The sequence below is a fragment of the Urocitellus parryii genome, chromosome 9, assembly GCF_045843805.1.
Source record: "Urocitellus parryii isolate mUroPar1 chromosome 9, mUroPar1.hap1, whole genome shotgun sequence".
Classification (NCBI taxonomy): Eukaryota; Metazoa; Chordata; class Mammalia; order Rodentia; family Sciuridae; genus Urocitellus; species Urocitellus parryii.
This window is the reverse complement of record NC_135539.1, coordinates 54,639,078-54,666,024: the sequence shown is the minus strand read 5'-3', so window position 1 is coordinate 54,666,024 and position 26,947 is coordinate 54,639,078. Positions and strand designations below refer to the sequence as shown.

At 33.8% G+C, this 26,947-nt stretch overlaps 1 protein-coding gene across 4 annotated transcripts in view; it reads left to right on the top strand.

Annotated features, from left to right (window-relative positions):
• Positions 1 to 26,947, top strand: part of Cul2 (cullin 2) — a 79,333-nt gene that overhangs the window by 28,334 nt on the left and 24,052 nt on the right. For all 4 annotated transcript variants that reach the window (XM_026409120.2, XM_026409118.2, XM_026409117.2 and 1 more), the window contains 6 exons: positions 1,136 to 1,230; positions 8,693 to 8,798; positions 14,113 to 14,195; positions 21,171 to 21,267; positions 21,363 to 21,473; positions 25,228 to 25,390. In XM_026409120.2, the coding sequence (XP_026264905.1) occupies positions 1,169 to 1,230; positions 8,693 to 8,798; positions 14,113 to 14,195; positions 21,171 to 21,267; positions 21,363 to 21,473; positions 25,228 to 25,390 (622 nt within the window). In that variant the 5' untranslated portion in view covers positions 1,136 to 1,168. The remainder of the gene's footprint in view (positions 1 to 1,135; positions 1,231 to 8,692; positions 8,799 to 14,112; positions 14,196 to 21,170; positions 21,268 to 21,362; positions 21,474 to 25,227; positions 25,391 to 26,947) is intronic.

The window sequence follows — 26,947 nt, the reverse complement described above, 5'->3', positions numbered from 1 at the left end:
TCTCTTTTGCTTTTGATAATACTGCAGATCTCCTTTTTCATTAAATATATCTGTAATTCTGACGATTTCTAAATTTTTAATTGTATAGAGATGCTATGGTTGAAATATTCTCATTGCTGGGTAGATGATTTCCATTTTATATAATTTGTTACTATAAAAGTACTCTGAACATTCTTGTGTAACCATGAGATTTTGGGGAGAGGTGGGTGCTGGAGATTGAACCCAAGGTCTTATATGTGCTAAACATGCCCTTTGCCACTGAGCCATACCTTTAACCCCTATGATTTTTATAGGCTCAGTTTTTAGCCATGGAATCAAACACAGTCTCCTGAGCCACTGGGATGACTGGTGTGTTCCACCTTCTTGAAGAAGATGCTGTTTTTAATTTACTAATTTGATAAGATAGAAAGCGCTATTTGTAGTTTTTTTTAATTATTCTAAGCCTTAATTGTTAAAGTTCTAGTTTTAAAAACATGACACTTCATCAAAGAATTAATCAGATATAAATTGAAGTCATGTCTTACTTGAGGTCATGTGGACAGTTAATGAAAGAATTGAGATCAGAGCACCCAAGATCTTCTGAATATTCAGTGTACTTGCATTATTTTATGGTTTTTTTTAAGTCAGAGTCTGACAAGTTTCATATATTTTATATGGGATCCCCCCTTTCATTTTTGCTATTATAATAGCAAAAATGATGAAATATATAAAAGGTACCAATTTCTATAAATAGTCTTATTCACAAAAATGAGGTGATGACATATTTATATAACTAATAGATTGATCAGAGGTGATGGGTATGAGGAAACAGATATGACAATAGAATTATGTTTTTCTATTTTACACTGATTGTATCCATCTATCCCAGAGACAAAAATCAAACCATTATTTTTTGTCCTTTTATCTTGAGGAATGAAACAGTTTCTTTGAAGGCTTCCCTTTCATGTCTTAGGTTCGCATTTTCCCCCAGTTGTTTTATTTGTACTAAAGGTAGTTAAATTTAAAGATAATTTGTAAGTGTAATTTATAGTGCTTGATTTATGTAAGTTATTTTAGAATATTTTGATGTGTTTTATAGTTTACAGTGAAAATTATTAGTACTATTTAAGTAAAAAATTCTTTTCTCTTAATATAGAGAGTACTGGAGTCTGAAGAACAAGTTCTTGTTATGTATCATAGATACTGGGAAGAATACAGCAAGGGTGCAGATTATATGGACTGTTTATATAGGTAAGTATACTTTTAAAAACTTATTAATGCAAACAGTACTACCTGCATTCAATACTTGAAGGATAATTTTTTATTACCTATTTTTCACTGAAATGGGCAGAATTTAAATTGTCCTCTTTTACATGGACTTTCCTTACTACTGGAAAAGGTCTAGAGTTTAAGTCCGGTGGGTATTTGGGAGCTAGGTAGAAAGTTATTCAGTAGAAAAGTAAAACTTGTATGTAACAACATAACTCTGGTTTTGGAAACTATACCACTTGTTAAATCTTAACAGAGATCATTGTAAAAATTCAGTTTGGATGAAACTTAGTGGAATGAACTTAAGAATACGTCTCCTTTTTTTTTTTTTTTTTTTTTTTTTTTGTGGTGCTGAGGATGGAACCTAGGGCCTCATGGATGTAGGCATTCACTGTAACCACTGAGCTATACCCCCAGCCCTATAAGTTCTCTTTTGACTTTAGCATTCAGTACTTTGTTTCATGGAAACACTCAGTTAAAGCACCAGAAATGCTCAGTAGTTTTTCTCTTAAGTTCTCCTACCCTGTGTTTCATGTATATTGAATTACCTGTATTTTTATACTGCTCCATGGTCTCTTACATCTTCCCATGTTTCCCCATACTATTCCATCTGTCTGGATTGCTTTTTTCCTTTCTTTGGATGACAGGTTATGACAAGGTCTTCTGATATTCCCTGTTTTTTTGTTTTGTTTTTAAGTACAGGGTCTCCCTAAGACAGTGTTGCATTACATAATAATAAGAATGTATTCTGAGAAATATGTCTTTGGGTGGTTTCATTGTGCAAACATCATAGCCTATATATACTCAAATTAAGATGGCTATGATGTCACTAAGCAATATACTCTTAGGAACCGCTGTTGTATATGTGATCTGTCATTGACCAAAAATATTGTTATGCTGTGTATGATTACTTATCCATGTAAGGCAGAGGCCTATTTATTGAGGAATAGTTGATAAGTAAAGAATAATGGCATTAATGCCTGATTCTTTAACCCTTGGTCCTAAGATGTCTTCTCTCGAAATAAATGATTATGGCTTTTAGTGGTTACAGTGATAATTTTGCCTCATATGTGGCATGGACCACAGATGGGCCACTTCTTCAGTTTCTCATTGGAGAGAAACGAAGGAGTTGAGCTGGGTCTCCACATACTATCTGTTAGCCCCACCATACTTTGTAGTAGCACCTTATTGCAAGACCAGCGCTCAGCTCTCATGGCTTGTTTTCCTTTTTGCCTAACTAGTTCGTATTCCCAAAAGCTTTTATAACAGAACTGGAGTTTATTCACTCTGAGTTGCTTGTATTAGAAACTTGACTTGCTTTTCAGTGACTCAGTGGCATGGGGAAGAGTGAAATATAATAAAATGAGAAACTAGTTGCTGTCAAGCACAGATTTACTGTGGCTTCGGCTTTCATAGAACAGTGTTTGTTGTACATTAAACATCTTGACATTTGATTTTCTTCCTTAATCAAAAAGTTAAGAGTTCCCTAGCTAAGGTCTGAGGGTATAGATCAGTGCTAGCTTGCTGAGCATGAGTTAGGCCCTGGATTTGATCCTCACCACCACAAACAAAATAAAACAAATTACAAAATAAAAAATTTTCCAGCGAAATCAGAGGAGTATTGCAAATTTTAAGGATAAGGGTTAGTGTGTATGCATGCTTTTGTCATTGTTGGGATGAGTGGGCCTTAGAAGAAAGTGTTTAGCTTGTATCATGCAGTGGTATCCCTTCTTAGCTGATGTATTATAGTAAAGCTTTAAGTTGTTTTTCTGTTTGTTAGTGTGGTAGGACATAATTTGCTTGTGTGTACTAAATATCAATTAATTTAGAGCTATTTAAATTACTGCTGTTATACTGATGCTAGTTTTGGGTATTTAGTAAATATTGCAATATATAAGATATACACCCATGTGTGTATGTGTTTGTGTAAAACCATATGAGGTAGTCAGTATCTCCATTTTTACAGTGGAGGAAATGAAGGCTTGAAGAGGTTAATGACTTTGCTGAAGATCACTCAGCTAATGAGTGAGAGGCAGAATTTAAACCCAGGTCAGTCTGATTTCAAAGCTCATGTTTTAACCTCTTCATTCTACCCTGGTCTTATTCCACATACAGCAATTTTTGGTCACTTAAGTAGATTCTGTTCTCATCATTTTCTTATACTACACATTTTTTTTCTGGGGTGAATTAAATTATTCCTGGTTTTAGCTGCAACTTATTCGTACCAAAGTATATGTTTATTCCAGGTAGCCTAAGTTTAAAAGAAGTGTTTTTTTGTTGTTTGTTTTGTTTTGTTGTTTTTTTAAAACCAAAATGCCTATCCCTTCAGATTGTCCCATAGGTACATTATACTATTGTATATATTAAAAACTGAGCTTATTATCCTCCCTCCTTAACCCAGTAGTACTGGGGATTAAACTCAGTAGCACTCGACCACTGAGCACCATCCCCAGTGGGCCCCCCCGCCTTTTTTTTTCTTTTTAAATTTTATCTTGACAGGATCTCACTAAGTTTCTCACACTGGCTTTGAATTTGCAGTTCTCCTACCTCATACTTCCAAGTCATTGATTTCTCATTTATTCTATCTGGAAAGCTTTTTGTATTATCTTTTCTAAAGTGCAAATTTGATGACTCTCTAAAATCATTTAGTAACTTTCCACTGTTGGTAGCAAAGACTTAGAGCTGATGGCCCGTGGGATTCAGTTAACAGTGTTTTGCTTGGCCTCTCTGGTGTTGACATCATGTGATTGCTTTTTATTTATTTAATTATATTGGTAGAGTAAGTGTTGACCCTTTTCACAGAGGACATGGTTGGCAGTAATCAGATGAAAACTGCTTAATAGTTTTGCTTATTGGTAGAGTAAGTGTTGACACTCTTTTCACAGAAGAATGGTTGGCAGTAATCAGATGAAAACTGCTTAATAGTTTTGCTTATTGGTAGAGTAAGTGTTGACACCCTTTTCACAGAAGAATGGTTGGCAGTAATCAGATGAAAACTACTTAATAGTTTTGCTTGCTTGGTAGTTCGGTTATCACTGTTGCTAGTCACCATCTAACAAAATGTAAAGAGGAAAAATTTGAGGTTTATTTCAAAAGCATTTAATTAATTAATTAATTAATTAATTTTTTTTTTTGTGTGTGTGTGTTTGCTGAGGATTGAATTCAGGGGCTTAAACCTCTGAGCCATATCCTCAGCCCTTTTTTGGTGGAAAGGGGTGTCCTGATTGAACTCAGGGGCACTTGACTACTGAGCCACATCCCCAGCCCTATTTTGTATTTTATTTTGAGATAGGGTCTCATTGAGTTGCTTCGAGCCTCACTTCTGCTGAGACTGGCTTTGAACTTGCCATCCTCCTGTCTCAGCCTCCTGAGCTGTTGAGATATAGGCACCTTCGCACCTGGCTATTTTTATTATTTTTATGAAGTATTTCTAGTCTCTTCTTTACTATGATTGATTGATGAGTATCCATTGAAATATTAACATTTCAATAATTTTTCCTGCCCTACTTTTCCCTGTTGCTCTATGTGCCTGTTTAGACGCTGCCAGGCCATATAATGGAGTACTTAAGATACAAGCTTGAGAACAAATAGCTCTTACATGAGAAAAGATAGATATGAGCATGAGAAGAATTCTTATACTGGAATTTTCTAGGATGGAAAGGCTTCTGTATTATCTGTGCTGGGGTATGGTTCAGTGGTAGTGCTTGCTGGCATGCATTAGGCCATGTGTTTGACCCCCAGCACTGCAAAAAACAAACAAGAATGACAGAAAAAAAAACAAAACATTTATTTAAGCGAGGTGCAGTAGTGTGTATCTATTTGGGAGACCTGAGCCAGGAACATCACTTGAGCCCAGGAGGTTGAGTCTAGCCTGGCAACATAGCAAGATACCGTCTCAAAAAAAAAAAAAAAAAAAGAAGAAAAAATCAGTTACCTTAGGTTAGTAGTTTTGTCAAGTATTGCTGTAAATTGTATTGCTGTTAAAACTATATAAAAGCAAAGCATACTTATTAATTACTCAATTGAAAAAAATTTAAAGAACATGTACTTATACATTGTTACATAAGTGAACTAATCAGGTATTGGCCTTTGGGGTAGAATAAGCTTTTTAAAGAAATCATTGGAAGCTATTTTGTTTTATGATTTCCTTGAATTTACATTCATTTACAAACAAATGTGTGGTTAATGAATTTGATTGAAAATATTACACTTACTTAAATTAAGAAAAATATTATATCAAAATGAAAAATTACTGTTCACATTTTTATTATGACTTTATTTTAAAAGTTCCTCTTATGAATTAACTGTCAAGAAATCTAGTACAAGAAATAAAGGTCCTATGAAAGAGAAAGAGAATAGTGGCTTGTCTTGTCAGATTAAAAGCGAAAAACTACCCCAAAAACGTATAGTAGTCTAAGAATACAAATTCAAGATCTTTGCAGTGCATTAGTGAATAAAGACCAAATCTGCATAGCTAGCTGCTATATCTTAAAGTTAACAAACCATAGTGTCAATAATTTTACTTGTTATGTAGATAAAAGGGAGCTATTTTAGAATTCATATTAGGGAATCAACATCTGAAAAGAGAATTTTTAGATGAACAAGAGATACTAGAAATAGAAATGAATCATGAGAATATTGTACATCATCCATCCAAGAGAGCAAACAGTGGCATTAGAGCTAAAAGGAAGTAATGGCAGGAGATGATAAGTAGTTTGGAAGAACAGTAAAACCTTAAAGGAGACAAAAATCAAAGGGTGATATAAGTGACAATAATGTTTTAAGTAGAATTATTGGATTGACCATAGTACCATTGACCAAAAAAACCAAAAACAAAAACTGGTTTGGAGTAAAGGATCCATATAGAAAGGCACATAATGCACACATAAATGGTAAATATATGACAATTAAGCTTCATTGACTTGGCATGCCGTTGTTGAAATATTATATTTGTTCATGTTTTCTATTAGATGTGTAAGCTCTGTGTGAACAGATACCACGTTTCTGTTTGTTTTTCTGTCCCCAGTACCTTGCATGGTACCTGATATATAGTTCTCAACTGATACCACTTGAAGGAGAGTAGGAGAATTTCCAAGTCTCTGTGCCAGCTCAACTACTTAATAGCAGATTGACTATGGCAAGCTTTCTAACCTCTCCAATCTGCTATTTTCTTCTTTCTTTCTTTATTTTTAAATTTTTAGTTATAGGTGGACACAATATCTTTATTTTATTTTATGTGGTGCTGAGGATCGAACCCAGTGCCTCACGCATGCTAGGCAAACGCTCTACCTTTGAGCCACAACCACAGTCCCTGTTTTCTTATTTATAAAATGAAGATCATCATAGTGCCACATGTATCTACCCATAGTGTTCAGCCATGCAGAATTCTTAGGGCTATGCCTGACACGTGTTATGATGCAAATAAATGTTACTGATTACTTTTATTTCCTGACAATCATGGTTTTATGATCTGGCTCTGGGCTACTCTTCCAAGTTTCTGTTCTGATATTAGTTTTTGCTATCCCTGCTGTCTGAAATGTTATCCATTTATTTATTCAGTAAGTCATTGAATAAGTATTTTTTGAGGACTTGATATTTGCCTACTACTGTTTTTGACACTGTAAGACATTCTTTAGAGGACATGGGTATACAAAAAAGGGAAAGCAATTATAAAAGGTTATTTTACAGAAAGCAAGTAAGTGAAGAAAGTAAAACAGCTGTGAATTAAATAGTTACTTTGTTGGGAGTGGGAAGTTAAGGTTAATTTTAGAGTGGGGTCAGGGAAGGCCTGAAAGGTATATTTGATCTGAGATCTAAAAGACAGGGGGCCAACCATTAGAAGACCTGTGACAGCGTATTCATTGCGGGTGATGAGTCCATCTTCTCTCTGCCTTTTAATTTTGTCTTTCAATTTTATTTCTTTCTTCTCTTCTTGATTGATAGGCATGGTTTGAAACAGAATAAGATCATTAGAGTTACCATGAGAATGGAAGAGAAGGAATAAATGACACTTTGAAAGGAAAAATGATTTTCTAACCCTGGACCAAGTAGTCTAAAATGTCAAATGACACATCATGGTTGTAGGGCCTTCAAGTCTACATTCTGGACATTAGTAGAAGTGGAGTTTGCATAAATGGTTGTGGATATTCTGCTTTGAAGTCAATTCCAGGAATTGTATTTTTCATTGTCTCCCCAAGTTGCTGGTGGAATTATGAAGTGGAAATTTTTGTTGTCTTTGTTTTAATTTCAGTTGTCTATAAATGCTAAGTGGACCCTTCATTGTGGTGTAGTGAACCTTGGAAAGGGTATGTTTTAATATACAGATTTTATGGTTGTCGCCTAAATACGCATATGGTCAGAACATTTCAAATGGATAATTTTAGTTTTTGAGCATTTAAAGACATTATAGTGAAATCTAGGATGGCGAAAATGTATACTTGAACATTACAGGCATTTCCTACACATTTTATTTTAGAATTCTATATTCCTTTCAGTTATTCCTAGAGTTCATCATAGTTATTATGTCTTGGAATGTATTGAAACATGTTTTTAAATTATTTGGCTTTCCTCTGGTAGACATAGTCTTTAAATCAGTCAATTTTGCCCTTATTTTAATAAGTTAATTAAAGATATTGTATCCAACTACAACTAAAAAATAAATATAAAATTTTTTTTTGCCCTTATTTTGTTATCTGGAATAATCTACTCCATTTCTTACCTACAAATTGTGATCTTCATACACATTTTTTTTAAATTGGTACATTGTGGTTATACATAATGGTGGGATTTGTTGTTACACAATCATACATGCATGCAATATAATAACACAGTTTGACTGATACATTTTCCAATATTTCCCTTTTCATTTGCCTCCTCCCTCTTCCTAGTTCCTTTGTTCTATTGGTGATCTTTTTTTTTAGAAATGAAAAGTTACATTCTGCCCCACCCCCCCACCACTGATGATGAAGTATAAATTAGAGAACTGACTTGACTGACCATTTTATTTGTTTGTTTAACTTTTGTAAATTGTTCCTTATCTTGACTTGCCAAGAAGAGTCTAGTAATTAGCAAATTGAATTGTAGATGGTCTGACCCTTAGATAAGAGCTATTGAACCATAAGAGTATTGAGAATCTTTAGAACAAAACCCTGAGTTTAAGTGTGACTGTGATAATAGTATTTTTTCTGCTCTCCAGGTCTTATTCATTATCCCTTAGAGCTAATAATTTTCATCTTTTTATTATGTTCCTAATTTCTACATAATTAATTTCTGTTGGACTTATTACTATACTATTTCTTAATTTATAATACTAAAATTATTGTTCTAAAGTTGCAAGTACTATTCTTTAGTTTATAATCCTAAAATTATTATTATAAAATTGCAAGTTGTTTGTTCTCTTACTAATTTTGAATTGGTATCCAGTGATACTACATTTGTTTTTCAGGTATCTCAACACCCAGTTTATTAAAAAGAATAAATTGACTGAAGCTGACCTTCAGTATGGCTATGGTGGTGTAGATATGAATGAACCACTTATGGAAATAGGAGAGGTAATAAATTCTTTAACTACAAACATGATTTTATAAGTTGCAAACATGTTTTATCCAGGTTTTTTTTTTTTTTTTGAGAGAGAGAGAATTTTTTTTTAATATTTATTTCTTTTTTAGTTCTTAGCAGACACAACATCTTTGTTTGTTTGTGGTGCTGAGGATCGAACCCGGGCCGCATGCATGCCAGGAGAGCGCGCTACCGCTTGAGCCACATCCCCAGCCCCGAGGTTTTTTTTTTTTAAGGACACCAAGTTGACTGACTTAAAACTGTCAAGATTTAAAACATTCGAAGGTTAAATAAAATACTATAATAATTTCTTAAGCATCTTTGGATAGATGAGAACAGAACAGATGTTAAGTTGGGCTAGGGTTGTGGTTCAGTGGTAGAGCACTTGCCTTGCACATGCAAAGCCCTGGGTTCAATCCTCAGCACCACATAAAAATAAATAAATAAAATGAAGGTATTGTGTCCAACTGAAAAATAAATATTAAAAAAAGAAAAGATATGTCATTATTTTAGTAATTATATTTATTTATTTATTTTTGAGAGAGAGAAGAGAGAATTTTAATATTTATTGTTTTAGTTTTTGGTGAACACACATCTTTATTTGTATGTGGTGCTGAGGATTGAACCCAGGCCGCACGCATGCCAGGCAAGCGGGCTACTCCTTGAGCCACATCCCCAGCCCAGTAATTATATTTATGATGGACAAATGATAAGAATTAATGATTCTGCAGTGTGGGGGGAAACTCATTACCATTATTTAGAAAATATTGACAATCTGGTAGGCAAAAAATACAAAAAACAAAGACATAAAAAGAGACTAGAAGAGAGAAAACACAAGTTTATGGATATAACAAATTTATTATAACTACATAGAAAGTAATTAAATTCAGAGTACAATAATGAAACGTTTAATTCAAGTAATTTATTTAGGTTCTTGGAGTATTTTGTACATTTAAATGTAAAAGAATTATATATAATGCATAAACTAATTTTGAAATACTCTTGTTCAAATTTATATAATACATATTTGAATAGTTAGACATTGAGGACAAAATTAGAAATAGAAAGTCCCTGCTCACATGCAACTTGTAAGTTTAGATGTGAGAAGCAGATGCCAAATAAGAAAATAATGTTAAATTGTGGTGTGAATGAAAGAAATAAACAGCTAACATGCAACGTTAGTAAACGTTTAGCATATTCCTTGGAGAAGAAAATTCATCAATGTCTTTTAGTAAGTTTTAAAATATTTAATACCTCCAAGTAATCTCATTCTAACAATTTGTCCTTGGAAGATAATAAGTGGGAAAAGAATTTAAATCTTTAAAAGCAATCCTTGTAGTCATTTTTAATAGGACAGTTAGTGGGTGAACAATGTAAATTTCCAACATTCGACATTAAAAATCGTATGTAGAAGAGTAGATATAGTATGATTTTGTTAAAGGTAGACATATGAATAAAGTAGAGAAAATAGTTTATAGAAACATTAACAGGGGAAAATGGTTTATGAAAAAGGTTGGACACAACATTGTATGTTTAACAGAAATAAAATATAGGGAAAAAAGGATGTAGATAAAAAGATCAGCAGAGAATACCAAAATCTTTTTTACCCAAATTATTTATTTATTTATTTTAATTGTAGGCGGACATAATGCCCTTATTTATTTATTTTTATGTGGTGTTGAAACTTGAACCCAGTGCCTCACACATGCTAGGCAAGCCCTCTAACACTGAGCTACAGCCCCAGCCCTCCATGTTTGTATTGGTGCATTATATTTGTATATATTGATGGGATTTGTTGTCAAATTTTGTACATGCACACAAGAAAATACCAATATCTTTTATTTTTTTAAATATTTATCTTTTAGTTGTAGTTGGGTACAATACCTTTATTTTATTTATTTATATGTGGTGCTGAGGATCAAACCCAGAGCCTTGCAGTGCTAGGTGAGTGCTCTACCACTGAGCCACATCCCCATCCCCCAAAATCATTTTTTTTTGTTCTTTTTAGCTATACATGAGAGTAGAGTGTATTTTGACATACATATATGGAGTATAACTTTTTCTAATTAGGATCCCATTCCTATAGTTGTACATGATATTGAGTTTCACTGGGAATACCAAAATCTTAACAGTAGCTGCTTTTAGTAGGATTATAAGTAAATATCTTATATAAAATTGTCCCTTATCATGAGTATTATCAAAACTGCTCCTCTTCCCAGAGGAAATCATCATAAACAGTTTGGTTTTTAGCTTTTCCAAAATTTACTTGTGCATTTGAATACAAATATTTCTATATACACAAATTACAGTTTCAATGTTATGTTTTAAAAAGAGTCCTATAACCTGTATTTTTTGCTGTTTTGGTTTTTGGGGGTTAATATGTCTGGGAGTTCTTTTTATATACTTTTTATGAGATCTTAAACTTCAGTAATAGGGATATAGCATAACTTAGTTTCCAGTTTTTTGTTGTTACAAACAATACTGCAGTGAACGTCATTGTTCACTTGTTTATTCATTAAATATTCTAACCCCTCTATGTGTCAAATACTGTTATATATGTTGAGAATATAGCAATGAACAAAACAGAAGAATCTTATAGTATGTGAACAGAAGTCTTCATACAACATCCTGATTTTTTTTTTTAAAGAGAGAGAGACAGGAGAGAGAGAGAATTTTTTTAATATTTATTTTTCATTTTTCAGTGGACACAACATCTTTATTTTATTTTTATGTGGTGCTGAGGATCGAACCCAGCGCCCCACGCATGTCAGGCGAGTACATTACCGCTTGAGCCACATCCCCAACCCCATCCTGAATTTTTGATATATTTGCAACCTTTGCTTTCAGAAAGGTTTTATATATTTTATGTATTGCTGTCCCCTGCCATTCATGCTATTTAAAAAGAAAGCAAAGACAAAACTTGTAAGTATTTTTTGTGCTTTTGCTTACTGTAAATGTAATTACCAATGGATCAGAATAATGTTACCCCAGGGAAAAAGAATAGGCCAGAAACAGCCTATATGTTAGAAACATAGAACAGTCAAGCCAAAAAGCAGTCAGTTTTTTAGTAATGTAATACTTACACTCTATGAGAAAAATGTATTGACATTTAAAGGCTTAAACAAGAAAAGAAAACTTGGAAAACTTTTGAGAAACAAAATAGGAGTACACATATACCTATGACCTTAGGGTAGGGAAGGATTTCTTTCTTTTTTTTTTTTGTACCAGATATTGAACTCAGGGTCACTTGGCCACTGAGCTACATCCCCAGCCCCTTTTTGTATTTTATTTAGAGACAGGATTTCTCTGAGTTGCTAGCACCTCACTTTTGCTGAGGCTGGCTTTGAACTTACAATTTTCCTCTCTCAGCCTCCTGAGCCACTGAAATTACAGGTGTGCAGATTGCAGTTTGTGAAACTGTGAAGGGATAAGTTTCTTCCATTTGTAAAGAACTCCTACGTTTCATTAAAAACAAGACAAACTTTAACAGAATAATGGAAGGAAATAAATGAGTGGACATTTCTCAGGAAAGAAAAATAAGATAGATAATAAACATAAAAATCTCAGCTTGGGCTGGGGATGTGGCTCAAGTGGTAGCGCTCGCCTGGCATGTGTGTGGCCCGGGTTCGATCCTCAGCACCACATACCAACAAAGATGTTGTGTCCGCCGAGAACTAAAAAATAAATATTAAAAATTCTCTCTCTCTCTCTCTCTTTCTCTCTCTCTCTCTCTCCTCTCTCACTCTCTCTTAAAAAAAAAATCTCAGCTTCATTCAAGCAGATGCCAGTTAAAACTGTAAGGAGGTGCTATTTTATGTCCAATAGATTGGCAAAGTTTGACTGAAGCCCTGCAGAAGCAGTTGTCAAGAATTTGGGCTAATGGGATAATAAAATATTTGAATCCTTTAAAAAAAAAGAATTTTGGCTAATGGAAATTTTCATCTATTGGTATGTGGGTATAAATGGAAAAACCATTTGGCTTTATTTAGTAAAGTTGCATGTGTATCTAACCCTACAGCCCAGCATTTCTACTTTTAGGTATATATCAAGAAATCTCTTGCTTAGATGGGTCAGAACATAAATATAAAAATAAGCAACATTGTTCTCAATAGCAGAAAACTGGAATCACAAGCAAAGATCATCAGTAATGCACTGGAAAAAATAAATCATGGTGTATTCAAATAATAGGATACTATATAGCAGCACCAATGTTCTAGGTATATGTATGTGTTTAAATTTGGATTGGTTTCAATGACAAAATATAGTTTTAAAAAAATCATAAAGAATATACAGTGAATGGCTGAAGTTCTAGCTTAGTGGTAGAGTGCTTGCCTAGCACTTGTGAGACACTGGGATTGATCCTTAGCACCACATTTGAAAAAAAAAGTAAATAAAGATATTTTGTCCATCTAACTAAAAAATTTAAAAAAAAAGAATATACAATGATTTTTAAAAAAAAGATCAGAAAAGGTCAACTTTAAATTATTAATGCTTATTAGAACTTTAAGCAAAGAAATGATTTAACATAAAATTCAGAATAATGATAACTTCTGAGTGGAAAGGAAGAGGAAATTTGGGGCAACAATAATGTTTTATTTCTTAAGCTGAGTAGTGAATATAGAGGCTGTTGTATTCTTTAAACCAACTTAAACTTTTTTTTTTTTTTTTAAGGTGTGAGATATTCAGTAATTGAACAAATATAGCCAACCACAAAACGAATTTATTTATTTATTTTTTTTTGGTACCTGGTATTGAACCCAGGGGTGCTTAACCTCTAAGCCAAATCCCCAGCCCTTCTTATTTATATTTTCTTTGAGACAGGGTCTTTCTAACATGCTAAGGGCCTTGCTAAGTTGCTGAGGCTGGCTTTGAACTTATGATCCTCTGCTTCAGCATCCCTAGTTGCGGGATTTCAGGCGTGTACAATTGTGCCTGGGTCAAATGAAATTATTTTATTTAACTTAAATCCTTTATTTCCGTTATGGTATTGGCTTCTATAGCCTGTCCGTAATACTGAGCATATAACAAGATTTTATAAAAATCAGTTATTTTTGTAAAATTTTCAATTAAATTTAAAATCTTAATTTTGTACACATACAAGTCTGCTATGATGGTTATTGCCAAGTTGAATCATAAATTTACTTATTTTCCTTTAAATTTTTCATTTCCTTCAGTTTTCATTTAAATTTTGGATTAGTTACTAATATTTCTTTTTGAAGGCTGGTTTTAATTTTTAAAAAAATCTTGGATAAATGTTAAAAAATTACTAAGTAATGTAGCCTTAATGATTTTTATTTTTCCTGGCAGCTAGCATTGGATATGTGGAGGAAATTGATGGTTGAACCACTTCAGACCATCCTTATCCGAATGCTGCTTCGAGAAATCAAAAAGTGAGTTCTGATATTTAACTTCCTGAGTGTATTAGTCAGGGTTCTCTAGGGGAACAGAATGAAGAAGAAGTATAGTATAAAAAGGGATTTTACTGTGGCTCAGCAATAGAGAACTTGCCTAATGCATTCGAGGCCCTGGGTTCAATCCTCAGCACTACATAAAAATATAATAAAGGTATTGTGTCCAACTACAACTAAAAAGTGAATATTTTTTTAAAAGTGGGGGGGATTTATTAGGTTGGCTTATGCAACCAAAAGCTGGATAGTCCATAATGGGCTGAGACCTCGAAGAATTAGTAGCTGCTCAGTCCAAGAGACTGAAGCCCCAGAACAAGAGGGATCAATGGTGCTACCCTAGTCCAACACTGAAGGCTTTTGGAAACTCCCTAGAGAATCACTAGCAGAGTCTGCTTTGGAAGAGTGAAGAAGCAAGCGTCTGATACCCCTAGATGATCGCAGTAGCAATCAAGAACCCGATTCAAGAAGAATCTAGCTTGCATTTGCTGCTGCTTCCTTGTTCTTCCAACTTTTATTTCACCCAAGCCATCATCCTATTGGCATATGTTTATGGAGGGTCTCCACTTCAGTTGGCTATCCCTCATGGCCCAAATCATACCCAGACATACCCAGAAGCCTCTTAATCATTGGCATCCTTTTTTTTTTTTTTAAATTGACACATTATAATAGTGGGATTTGTTATATTCATATGCACACCCAATAAAACCGTATAATTTGATTCATTTCATTCCTCAGTCCCTCCCTGTTCCCTCCCTTCCCTATCCCAATTCTCTCTTCTTCTTTTGTTTTTAATACTTACTTTTTAGTCGGACACAATATCTTTATTTATTTTTATGTGGTGCTGAAGATCGAACCCAGGGCCTCGCATGTGCTAGGTGAGCGTTCTACCACTGAGCCACAACTCTAGGCCCCAATTATCTTCTTCTATTCCACTGGACTCCCTTCTATTTTTTTTTAAATTTTTCTAATTAATTTTACATGACAGAAGAATGCATTTTGATATATTATACACAAATGGAGCACAACTTCTCATTCCTCTGGTTGTACATGGTGCAGTCTCACCAGTAGTGTGATCATACATATATAAGGTAATCTTTTATCAGAGAAACCATTCGGCCTTTGGTTTTTTGGGATAGGCTTATTTCACTTACCATGGTGTTCTCTGGTTCCATTCATTTACTTGCAAATGCCATAATTTCATTTTTCTTTAAGGGTGAGTAATATTCCATTGTGTGTATATATGTACCACATTTTCTTTATCCATTCATCTGTTGAAGGGCATCTAGGTTGGTTCCATAGTTTAGCTGTTGTGAATTGAGTTGCTATAAACATTGATGTGGCTGAGTCACTGTAGTATGCTGATTTTACCTACCAACCAGGGAAAGCCTGGGACCAGATGGACCTTCAGAGAAGAAGTAATACCAATACTCATCAAATTATTCCATGAAATAGAAAAGAAGGGAACCTTTCCAAACTCAGTCTATGAGGCTAATATCATTCTGATACCAAAACCAGATGAAAACACATCAAGGAAAGAAAACTTCAGACTAATATCCCTGACGAACAGAGATGCAAAAATTCTTAATAAAATTCTGTCAAATTGCATACAAAAACATGTTAAAAAGATAGTGTACCTTGATCAAGTGGGGCTCATCCCAGGGATGCAAGATTGGTCCAACATACAGAAATCAGTAAACGTAATTGATCACATCAATTGGCTTAAAGACAAGAATCATGTGATCATCTCAATACATGCAGTACAAGCATTTGACAAAATACAACACCTCTTTATGTTCAAAACGCTAGAAAAACTAGGGATAGTAGGAACATACCTCAACATTGCAAATGCTATCTATGGTAAGCCCAAGGCCAACATCATTTTAAATGGAGAAAAGTTAAAAGCATTCTTTCTGAAAACTGAAAGAAGACAGGGATGCCCTCTTTTACCACTTCTATTCAACATAGTCCTTGAAACTCTAGCAAGAACAATCATAATAAAATAATAAAATAAAAAGGTTACAAATAGGAAAGGAAGAACTCAAGCTATCACTGTTTGCTGAAGATGTGATTCTGTATTTAAAAGACCCAAAAAATTCCACCAGAAAACTTCCAGAACTAATAAATGAATTCAGCTAAGTAGCAGCATATACAATCAACACCCATAAATCAAATACATTTTTACACATAGCCAGGAATCCATTACCACCTGTTAATCCAATCAAGTTGACAATTCAAATTAACACTGAGTCTGTTTTATTTTGCTGTTTGGCAAGTTTTTTTTTTTTTTTTTTTTTTTTTTTTAAAGAGAGAGTGAGAGAGGAGAGAGAGAGAGAGAGAGAGAGAATTTTTTTAATATTTATTTTTTAGTTCTCGGCGGACACAACATCTTTGTTGGTATGTGGTGCTGAGGATTGAACCCGGGCCGCACGCATGCCAGGCGAGCGCGCTACCGCTGAGCCACATCTCCAGCCCATGTTTGGCAAGTTTTTAAAACAATGTACAGTTGCATTACTATTGACCGGGCTTTGACTGTGTCTTATTGTAAATAGCCTTGTTTTACTTTTTTTTTTTTTTTTTTAGTTGTCAGTGGACTTTATTTATAAGTGGTGCTGAGAATCAAACCCATTGCCTCACGCATGCTAGGCAAGCGCTCTACCTCTGAGCCACAACCCCAGCCCTCAGTGCTGTTTTTTTTTTTTTTTTAAGTTGTTGATGGACCTTTATTTTATTTATTTATATATGGTGCTGAGAATCGAACACAGTGCCTCACACATGCTAGGCAAGCATTCTACCACTGAGCCAGAACTCCAACCTTCATTGCTTTTTTTGTTTTTTTAAATTCTAAAACATTTTTATATCTTCTATAAGGAATAAAAAGCTATTAGTGGAGAATGATAATATATTTTCCTGTTGCTTTATTTGTAAGGTAATTATTAATTTATAAGAAAAATTATTTTCAAGTAGGTTGGAAGATTTTCTGTAGTAGAATAAATTTTTCAATGCATAATGATTTGTTAATAAGTACTGGAGACAGAAACTTCCTGCTTAGGGCCAGACTGTTTTACTGTGACTTTAGGCAAACTTTTATTTTTTTCCACTTCGTTTTCCTTTTTTGGGGGCAGAGATGGAGATCAAATTCAGTACATTGTACATGCTATGCCGCAACCCGGCTGGGCACAGAAACACGAGCCGCCGCAACCCGGTTGGGCACAGAAACACAAGCCGCTCAACCTGGCTGGGCACAGAAACACAAGCCATTCAAGCGGGAAACAAAGCTTTATTTAAAAAAAGCCGCCAGCTCCCGTGTGCGCCCTGCTAGCAAGCAGGTCGACCCACGTGTCGCCACCGGAACCGGGCGCCCTGACCTCCCCCGGAAGTTCCCTCCTACTATCCTTCCCCAACCAATGGGAACTCTCCCATTACATGAGTAACATGAGTCCCGTAACAGGCCGAGGTGAACAGCAGGAGTCCAATTTCCATATGAATGTAAAGCTTAACATAATCATATCATCTCAATGGCTAGCTGGCAGTCACCTAAACCAAAGGTACCATGTATCATAATACTTTTGCTGTGGCTCCTAGCAATGCTAGGCAAGCACTCTATGATTAAACTACACCCCCAGTACCCTATTTTCCTATTCTGTAATTAGAGAACTAATATTCACCTGCATTTGTAATGTGATTAAGACCTGCATTGCAGTAGTGCCAGAAGCTAAATAGGAACTTGTAAAATGTCTTATTGATGTTTTGAGATGATCTTACATCTCTTTGTAGCTATAAAGGGATATAGGAATCTCAACAAATCTAATTGAATTTCAGAACTGATAGTTCCTTTGATCTAGAAAGCAGCTCAGCAGTGCTAGCAGTTCACTTAGAGCAATGAACAATAGCTGCTGGTCATTTTACTAAGTGATACATTATGGTATGTACCTTTGGGGAATAAGTACTCTCAAATTACTGTGGTCAACTTGTAATGGTTCAAAGACTGACATTCTCAGACCAAACCTTCTAATAAGAAGTGGCCAGTAACATTTAAGTAATTTTTTTCAATTGATGTATAAAAACAAAAATAGCAAATGTTAATGGGGTGCCACGTACAGTTTTTATACATGTATACATTGTGTAATTTTTAAATCTGGCTAAACTATCTCACCAAACATCCTTTCTGTGTGGTGAAAACATTAAATTTTTTTTCTTCTAGATTTTTGAGACATACAGTACATTATCATTATCTGTAGTAATGTCCATTATCTCCGATTCAATGGCACAACAGAATTTCTTACACCTGTTGACTTATAACTTAGAATTCATTGATAAACCTTCCCCATTTCACCTCATCCCCAACCTTTTGATAATCACCACTCTACTTTCAAGTTATGAGATCAAATTTTTTTTAGATTCCACATGAGTCAGGTTATAATGATACTTATCTTTCTGTGCCTGGTTAGTTTCACAGCATAATGATTGCCATTTCCATCCATGTTGCCACAAATGACAGAATTTCATCCTTCTATTGCTGAATAGTATTCCTTTTTATCCATGTACCAGGTTTTGTTTATTCATTCATCATTTGATAGACACTTACTTGCTTCCATTTCTAGGCTACAATGTACATAGGAATTCAGATGTTTCATCAACATACTGATTTCATTTCTTTTGAGTATGTACCCAGTAGTGTGTACATACTAAGCATGTACCCATTAGTAGATCCATTGCTGGATTATGTAGTCATTATATTTTTCATTTTTTGAAAAGATTTTCATACTATTTTCCAAAAAGGCTGTACTAATTTACATTCTCACCAACAGTGTGCAAGGGTTATCTTTTCCCATGAGTAATAATAACAAAACCCAGCATGGGATTGGCACCAAAACAGACTGGTAGACCAATGGTACAGAATAGAGGACACAGAGACTAACCCACAAAATTACAATTATCTTAATATTAGACAAAGGTGCCAAAAACATTCATTGGAGATAAGATAGCCTCTTCAACAAATGATGCTGGGAAAACGTGAAAATCCATATGCAACAAAAGGAAGTTAAATCCCGATCTCTCATCATGCACAAAACTCAACTCAAAGTGGATCAAGGACTTAGGAATTAAACCAGAGACTGTCTGCTTAATAGAAAAGTAGACCCTAATCTTCATCATGTGGGATTTAGGCCCCAAATTCCTTAATAAGACTCCTGTAGGGCAAGAATTAAAATCAAGAATCAATAAATGGCCCATTCCTATCTTGAAGCATTTCTTTTTTCTATTAGTTCTAGTAGTTTCATAGTCTTCCATTTAAATCTACTCTATTTTGAGTTGATCTTTGTAACTGATGAAAGAGAAGTGCCTACTTCATTTTTTTTTCATGTAGATGTTCAATTTTCCTAGCATCATTGATGGTAAAGACTGTCTTTTCAACAATGCATGTGTTTAGCATATTTGTTGAAAATCAATTTGATATGAGGATTTATTTCTAGGCTGTCTATTTTGTTCCATTGATCAACATGTGTTTTTGTGCCAATACCTTATTGTCTTGATTACTGTAGCTCTGTAATTTGTTTTGAAATTAGGCAATGTAATGTCTCCTGCTTTATTCTTTTTGCTCAAGATGCCTTTGGCTATTTGGGGTTTTCAATATTTCCATGTACGCTTTGTTGGGGGAGGAGGGTATTTGGGATTTAACCCAGAGGTGCTTTACCACTGAGCTATATCCCTAGCTTTTTTTTTTAATCTTTTACTTTGAGATCAGGCCTCACTAAGTTACTGAGACTGGCCTGGAACTTTGAATCCTCCTGCCTCAGCCTCCCAAGTTGCTGGGATTACAGGCTTCATATACATTTTAGGATTTCTTTTTTTTTTTCCTGGTTTCTGAAGAATGTCTTTGGTATTTTGAAAGGAATTGCATTGAATCTGTAAAACACTCTGGATAGTATGGATATTTTAACAATATCAGTTCCTCTAGTCCAGAAATATAGGATGTCTTTCTACTTTTTTTGTGTCTTTAGTTTCTTTCATCAGTGTTCTATAATTTTCATGGTTAAAGATATCTCACCTTGGGACTGGGGATGTGGCTCAAGTGGTAGTGCGCTCGCCTGGCACGCGTGCGGCCCGGGTTCGATCCTCAGCACCACGTACAAACAAAGATGTTGTGTCCGCTGAAAACTAAATATATATATATATATAAATATATATATAAATTTTATATATATATAAATTCATTCTCTCTCTCTCTCCAAAAAAAAAGATATTTCACCTTTTTGCATAAAGTTATTTCTTTTTCTTTTTTTTTTTTGTGTGGGGGGGTAGCAATTATAAGATAGGATTGTTTTCCTGATTTCTATTTAAAATAATTTCTATTGGCATTTAATAGTGCTGCTGACTTTTGTGCATCCTACAATTTTGCTGAATTTATTTATTTTTAGTTTTTTGAGTTTTCTGTATAAAAGATCATGTCATTTACAAGTAGTGGCAGTTCAGCTTCTTTTCTAATTTGAATGGCCTTTATTTCTTTTTCTTGCCTGATTTCTCTGGCTAGGTCTTCTAGGGCTCTGTTGAATAAAAGTGGTGAAAGTGTCCATTCTTGTTTTGTTTATGATCTTAGAAAGCACTCAGCTTTTCCCCCATTCAGTATAATGTTAGTTGTTCTTTTATTGTAAATGGCCTTTATTACATTGAAATACTGAAATTCAAGCCATCAGGATTAACCCTCCAGTATTGATGAATTTGTGTATACTTTATTAAAATTAAATTATTGACATGTTTAATTTAATTAACAAAACTTTATTTAAATAACTTTGTATGTATTAACTATGTATACTAAGTTTAGCTATGATATGAAAAACTTTATTTTTAAGCTTTATATGTTCTTTGACTTTTAAGTGCTTTATAATTTGATTAGGGCAATGAAATAAACAGTCATATTTTGTCATTCTCAAGAATATTTTGTGTTATACCCTATTTTAGTGATCGTGGTGGAGAAGACCCAAACCAGAAAGTAATCCATGGGGTTATTAACTCCTTTGTTCATGTTGAACAGTATAAGAAAAAATTTCCCTTAAAGGTAAAAAACCTCCTTTAAAAATATAATCAGATCTTTAATTTCTTGAATTATTTGTTGCAGTTTTTTCCTAATATGATTTTAATTATTTTATTCAGTTTTATCAGGAAATCTTTGAGTCTCCCTTTCTGACTGAAACAGGAGAGTATTACAAACAAGAAGCTTCAAATTTATTACAAGAATCAAATTGCTCACAGTATATGGAAAAGGTAAGAAATAACACACACCATGTTACATACCTTCACTTATTATATATCTGGCATAGTTTTATTTAACATAATTTTTTAGTTAAAATATTCTTTGGTGAAAAAAGATTCTGTTTATTTCATCTCTTTAAGTTATGATAACATACATTTATTAGTAAGCCATTGCTCTTACTATAGCTGTTATACTTTTTATCATGCTTAATAAATCCTGATTGCTTTTGATAAATCCTGACTGCTTATCATTAAGCATAATTTTGCTTATCGGTTAAATTAATACATATATCCATTTGGGGTATATAATGGGTTTGTGTGCTTAGTGATTTGTTTAAGAAATAGGATAAGTACAGAAATTAGGTGTTTGGACTCTTACTATTATTTTTAAATGGAAGGAAAATAAGATAATTCTAGATAGTTGTATAAGTTACTATTTTAGTCTGTTAAGTTCTTGGAAGGCTGATTATAAGCAGAAAACTTACAGAAAAATTTTAACTAATCATTAACCAGGGGCTGGGGTTGTGGCTCAGCGTTAAGAGTGCTCACCTAGCATGTGCAAGACACTGGGTTCGATCCTCAGCATTACATAAAAATAAATAAATAAAATAAAAGTATAAAAAAAATCAATAAAACAGCACATTATCATGTTTAAAATTTCACACTTATTTTTGAGTAGTAAAACGTCACATCATAAATTTAATCATCATAGAAGATACATTGAAATTTTTAATCAAGGTTTTTATCTGAAGTATTGGATTCAAATATTTTATTATTGGATGCCTTTTGTTAGTTGGTTTAACCAAGAAGATAAAATATCTTCCACTACAGTGGAATACCTGTAGTCTATTCTCCATAGAACACAGGTCAAGAATCATCAGTGCTTCTGATATAATGTTACACAGTCCACAAAGCCCAGAACTAGAAGTCTGAGTTAATTAATTCTCTTACTACTTTTATCACTAAATAATGCTAGATCTTGAGTGAACAATCTAAGACTTTCCCCCCATCCATTAAGTACAGGTTAGTCTAGGTAAGTAGTTCTTAGCTCTTAGCTTTTATTGCATCTTAAACTTTTGTTTAAGTCTCTAGATGTAAGTCAAAGAAATTGTACAAACAGTAACCATGATGCATACAAACCTTGTTATGTCTGACTCTCAAGAAGAGGCCATGGCAAATGATGGAAATACTTCAGATGTCTATCAAGAGTTGAAAGAATAAGCAGTTGCTAGGGGTCTAGCTCAGTTGGTAGAGGACTTGCCTAGTACCTGAGAAGCCATGGGTCAATGCCCAGCATCACAAAACAAAACAAATAGCAGATGTGGTATATACATAACAATGGAATATTATTTGGTCTTAAAAAGGAATAAAGTACTGATACAATGTGGATGAACTTTGAAAATCTTAAGTAAGCCAGACACACAAAAAAATAAATATTGTATAGTTTCACTTATATGAAGAATTAGTCAAATTCATAGAGAAAAAATGCAGATTAGACATTATGTGTGGAAGATGGTGTGGGATGTTATTACTTAATGGTTATAGAATTTCTATTTGGGTTAAGGAAAAACTTTTAAAAAATAAGATAGCTATGTAACATCAGAAATGTAATTAATGCCACATGAATTAGATGTTCATGAAAATGATTAAAGTAGCAAATATGAAAATATATTTTAATATGATTTTAAAACATTTTGTATTAATATTATATTAATATACCAACTATGTATTTTAAATTGTGAAATTATATTTGAAAGTGCTAAAAAAATTGTAGGGAATTGAAAATAATTTATGTTCAGAAAATGGTGTTAAGTAGTTTACTACAGGAAATGGTGGTAAACCATATTTACTTAAAGGGCCAAAGTCCTAGATTTTGATCACAATATATTATGTTAATTAACAGACTCTTTAGGATAGCCTTGCCCTTTTTCTCTGCCCTAGTTTTGGCTTTTCCCCATCTACCAATGTTATTGTAGCTATTTGAAGACCTGTATTGAGGCAATCCAACCTAATGTATGTTTACTTTGATATGTACCTCCTTTCCCCAGGTCACTATTGTTTTACTTTTCCCCTTCTTTTATCCTCCTGCAACCACACTCTAATTCCTGTTGCATTTAGTAATCTAGTAAGCTGTTTAAAGTCATATAATACGATATAAATCACTATTAGGCTTAATTTTTAAGGGACATTTTTTATTATGTTTTGATCAAAAGCTTGTTGACCAAAATGACTTTCTCAATTAATGAAATTATGTGATGAATACCTTTTTAATCTAGGTAGCCTCTTGCCTACCCTAAATTTCTATGACTGCCCTGAACTTTGACTTAATGAGTTAGCATAATAGAAGAGATAGGAGTATGGGACTCTCCACAGTTTTGAGCCTCATTTTCCTTGAAAGATATCTAATTAGGTATCCAGGAATGATTTTTCCTTCCCACCATTACCAGGCAGCCCTAACTTCCAAACAGTCAAATGTACATAATTCCATGGGACCAGTTAGATTCAGAGTTTTTAGTCACATAGCTTCACATCATAGAATGTCTTCTGAGTCTACAAATTCGTGTATATATATGTGCCATGCTAACATAATTTTCATCACAACAGTATTGGTTGTTTTGTGTTGAAAATTAGTCAAATTCTCTGGTTCTTATTAATGTTGACTAGAGTGTTATTTTGTACCTTGATGCTCTTTTTTTCTTCAATTTTTTTGTGTAGGGCTGGAGGAATGGGGTATGGGGAATGGGGATCGAACCCAGGAGCACTTAACTACTGAGACACACTCCTGTTCTTCCCTTGCCACCTGCTTTTTTTTTTTTTAAGAGAAGATTTCACTAAGTTGCTGAAGCTGGCTTTGAATTGTGATCCTCCTGCCTCAGCCTTCTGGGATCATAGGCATGCATCACCAAACTTGGCTCAATGCTTTTTATATACGATATAAGCTTTTGTAAAGGTTTTTTTTTTTGTGCTGGGAATTGAACCTAGGGCTTTTTGCATGCTAGATAAGCAGCCTACCACTGAGCAGTATCTCCAATCCCAAAACGTCTTAGTTGACTTTGACTGTGATTAAGTATATTTTGACTTTTAAAATTTTAATGAAATATTTATCATAATTAATGATCATGTACATACTGTGTTTGTTTCCATTTTGTGAGAGCAGAGGCCAAAGTAAAATAATTAATGTAATCTACTTGATGTAACTAATTTTTTAGTTTGGTAGTTAAATATTCATATAGAAAACACATGTTCTGGTATTTATTGTTACCAACTTATCCTGTTGCATGCTAAGTTTTCCATATAATATGAAGATTAGGGTTAATAAATAAAGATAACAAGCAGACTTTATTCTTGTTTATAAGTTTGTGATGGAATATAGGTGAACACTGGTAACTTAAATAAGACTTTGGAAATGATTTATGGATTGTGGGTTTAAATTAGTCATGTAAACCTCATTATCTTTTCTTTGTTTAGTAGAGCCATTAAAATTTTAGCTGCCTGGGCTGGGGATGTGGCTCAAGCGGTAGCGTGCTTGCCTGGCATGCGTGCGGCCCGGGTTTGATCCTCAGCACCACATACCAACAAAGATGTTGTGTCCGCCGAAAACTAAAAAAAAAATTAAAATATTAAAAATTCTCTCTCTCTCTCTCTCCTCTCTCACTCTCTCTTTAAAAAAAAAAAAATTTAGCTGCCTGAGTTATTTACTGATGTTATAGTCTTTTCTGTACAGGAAAACTTTGTAGCTTATTATTTTAAGAATATATTTTTATAGGTTCTAGGTAGATTAAAAGATGAAGAAATTCGATGTCGAAAATATTTACATCCAAGCTCGTATACTAAAGTGATTCATGAATGTCAGCAACGAATGGTAGCAGACCACTTACAGTTCTTACATGCAGAATGTCATAATATTATTCGACAAGAGAAAAAAAATGGTAAGTGCTAACACACATAAGTTTGAGTAGAAATTAAAGTATATATCATCTTCCACCCACCTTAAATTTAAAAGCATATTTTTTGATATCTTTAAAAATATTTTATATACATTTTTATAGATTATTACTGTATTTTGAAAGACTTTTGGAAAGTTTATATTCAAAGTATATTCTTAAGTCAAAAAAGAAAAACTGGAAAAATGTGTTTATGTAGTTTAATTTTTGGAAAGTTTATATTCAAAGTATATTCTAAAGTCAAAAGAAAAACTGGAAAAATGTGTTTATGTAATTTATATATCAAAGAAGCTACTTTCTTTAATATGTTAGTTCCTAACAGACAGTGGGAATAAAGGCAAAGGAAATATGGATAGATTTTAAAATGTGAAGATGTGCATACTCAACTCAAAATCGGGGAAATACAAAATAAAAATACACTGTGATACCACCAAATAAATTGTAATTATAACCAAAAAAAATTAAATGATTCAGAAGAAGGGAAAATAGAACTAAGTGTTATTGAATAAGCCAAGCGTGATGGCGCATGCCTATAATCCTTGTGGCTCAGGAGGCTGAGGTAGGAGGCACTCAGGTTCAAAGCCAACCTCAACAATTTCATGAGGCTGTAAGCAACCTAGTGAGACCCCATCTCAAAATAAATACATGAAATAAAAGGGCTGTGGATGTGGCTCAGTGGTTGAACACCCTTGGGTTTAATCCCTGGTACCACAAAAATAAGATTATTAAACAGCAGTGAATAAACATAAGACATGTATGCCACACCTATGTAGAAAACTAAACATTGATGAAAGCAACATTGATTTATAAACCCAGGGCAATCTAATATAACCTGCCCCCACACACTGCCTTGCCACTTTTTGTTAAATACTGAAAGTTGTCCTCTTGGCCTAAGAACAGCCAACATGATCTTAAAAGAGCATTTTAGAAAGACTTTTAGAGGATAGCAAGACATATAAACCAAAGTTATGCAATGAGGCATTGATATAAGGATAGGCAGATAGTCCATTGAAGTGAAACAGCCTATGCATATGAAGTCCCTTAGTTCAGAGGTAAAGTGCTCCTTATGATAAAGTCCCTTAGTTCAGAGGTAAAGTGCCCCTTATGTTAAAGTCCCTTAGTTCAGAGGTAAAGTGCCCCTGGGTTAAATCCTCAGTAAAGTAGGGGGAGAAAGAGGTACTACAAAGTAGTACCACAGAGCAGTGAATGAAAGGTAGTCTTTTTCTATACATAATGCTGAGAAAAAGAAATTTGATCTCTACCTCAGATCCCTTATACAAAATCAACTCACAGGAGTTTTTTAACTACATGTGAAAAGTAAAACAATAATACTTCTTGAAGATAATATAGGCGAATTATCTTTATAACCTTGTGGTAACGAATAAAATTTCAAATGGGATACAAAAAACAGTAACAATCAAAGAAAGAAGGATCCAGTAGACTAAAAATGAAAAATTTTGGAACATTAAAAGTCCTTTAAGACAAATGGAGCATCAAAAGACAGTCATAGGTTAATATATTGTAGTGAATGGAAAAGATTTA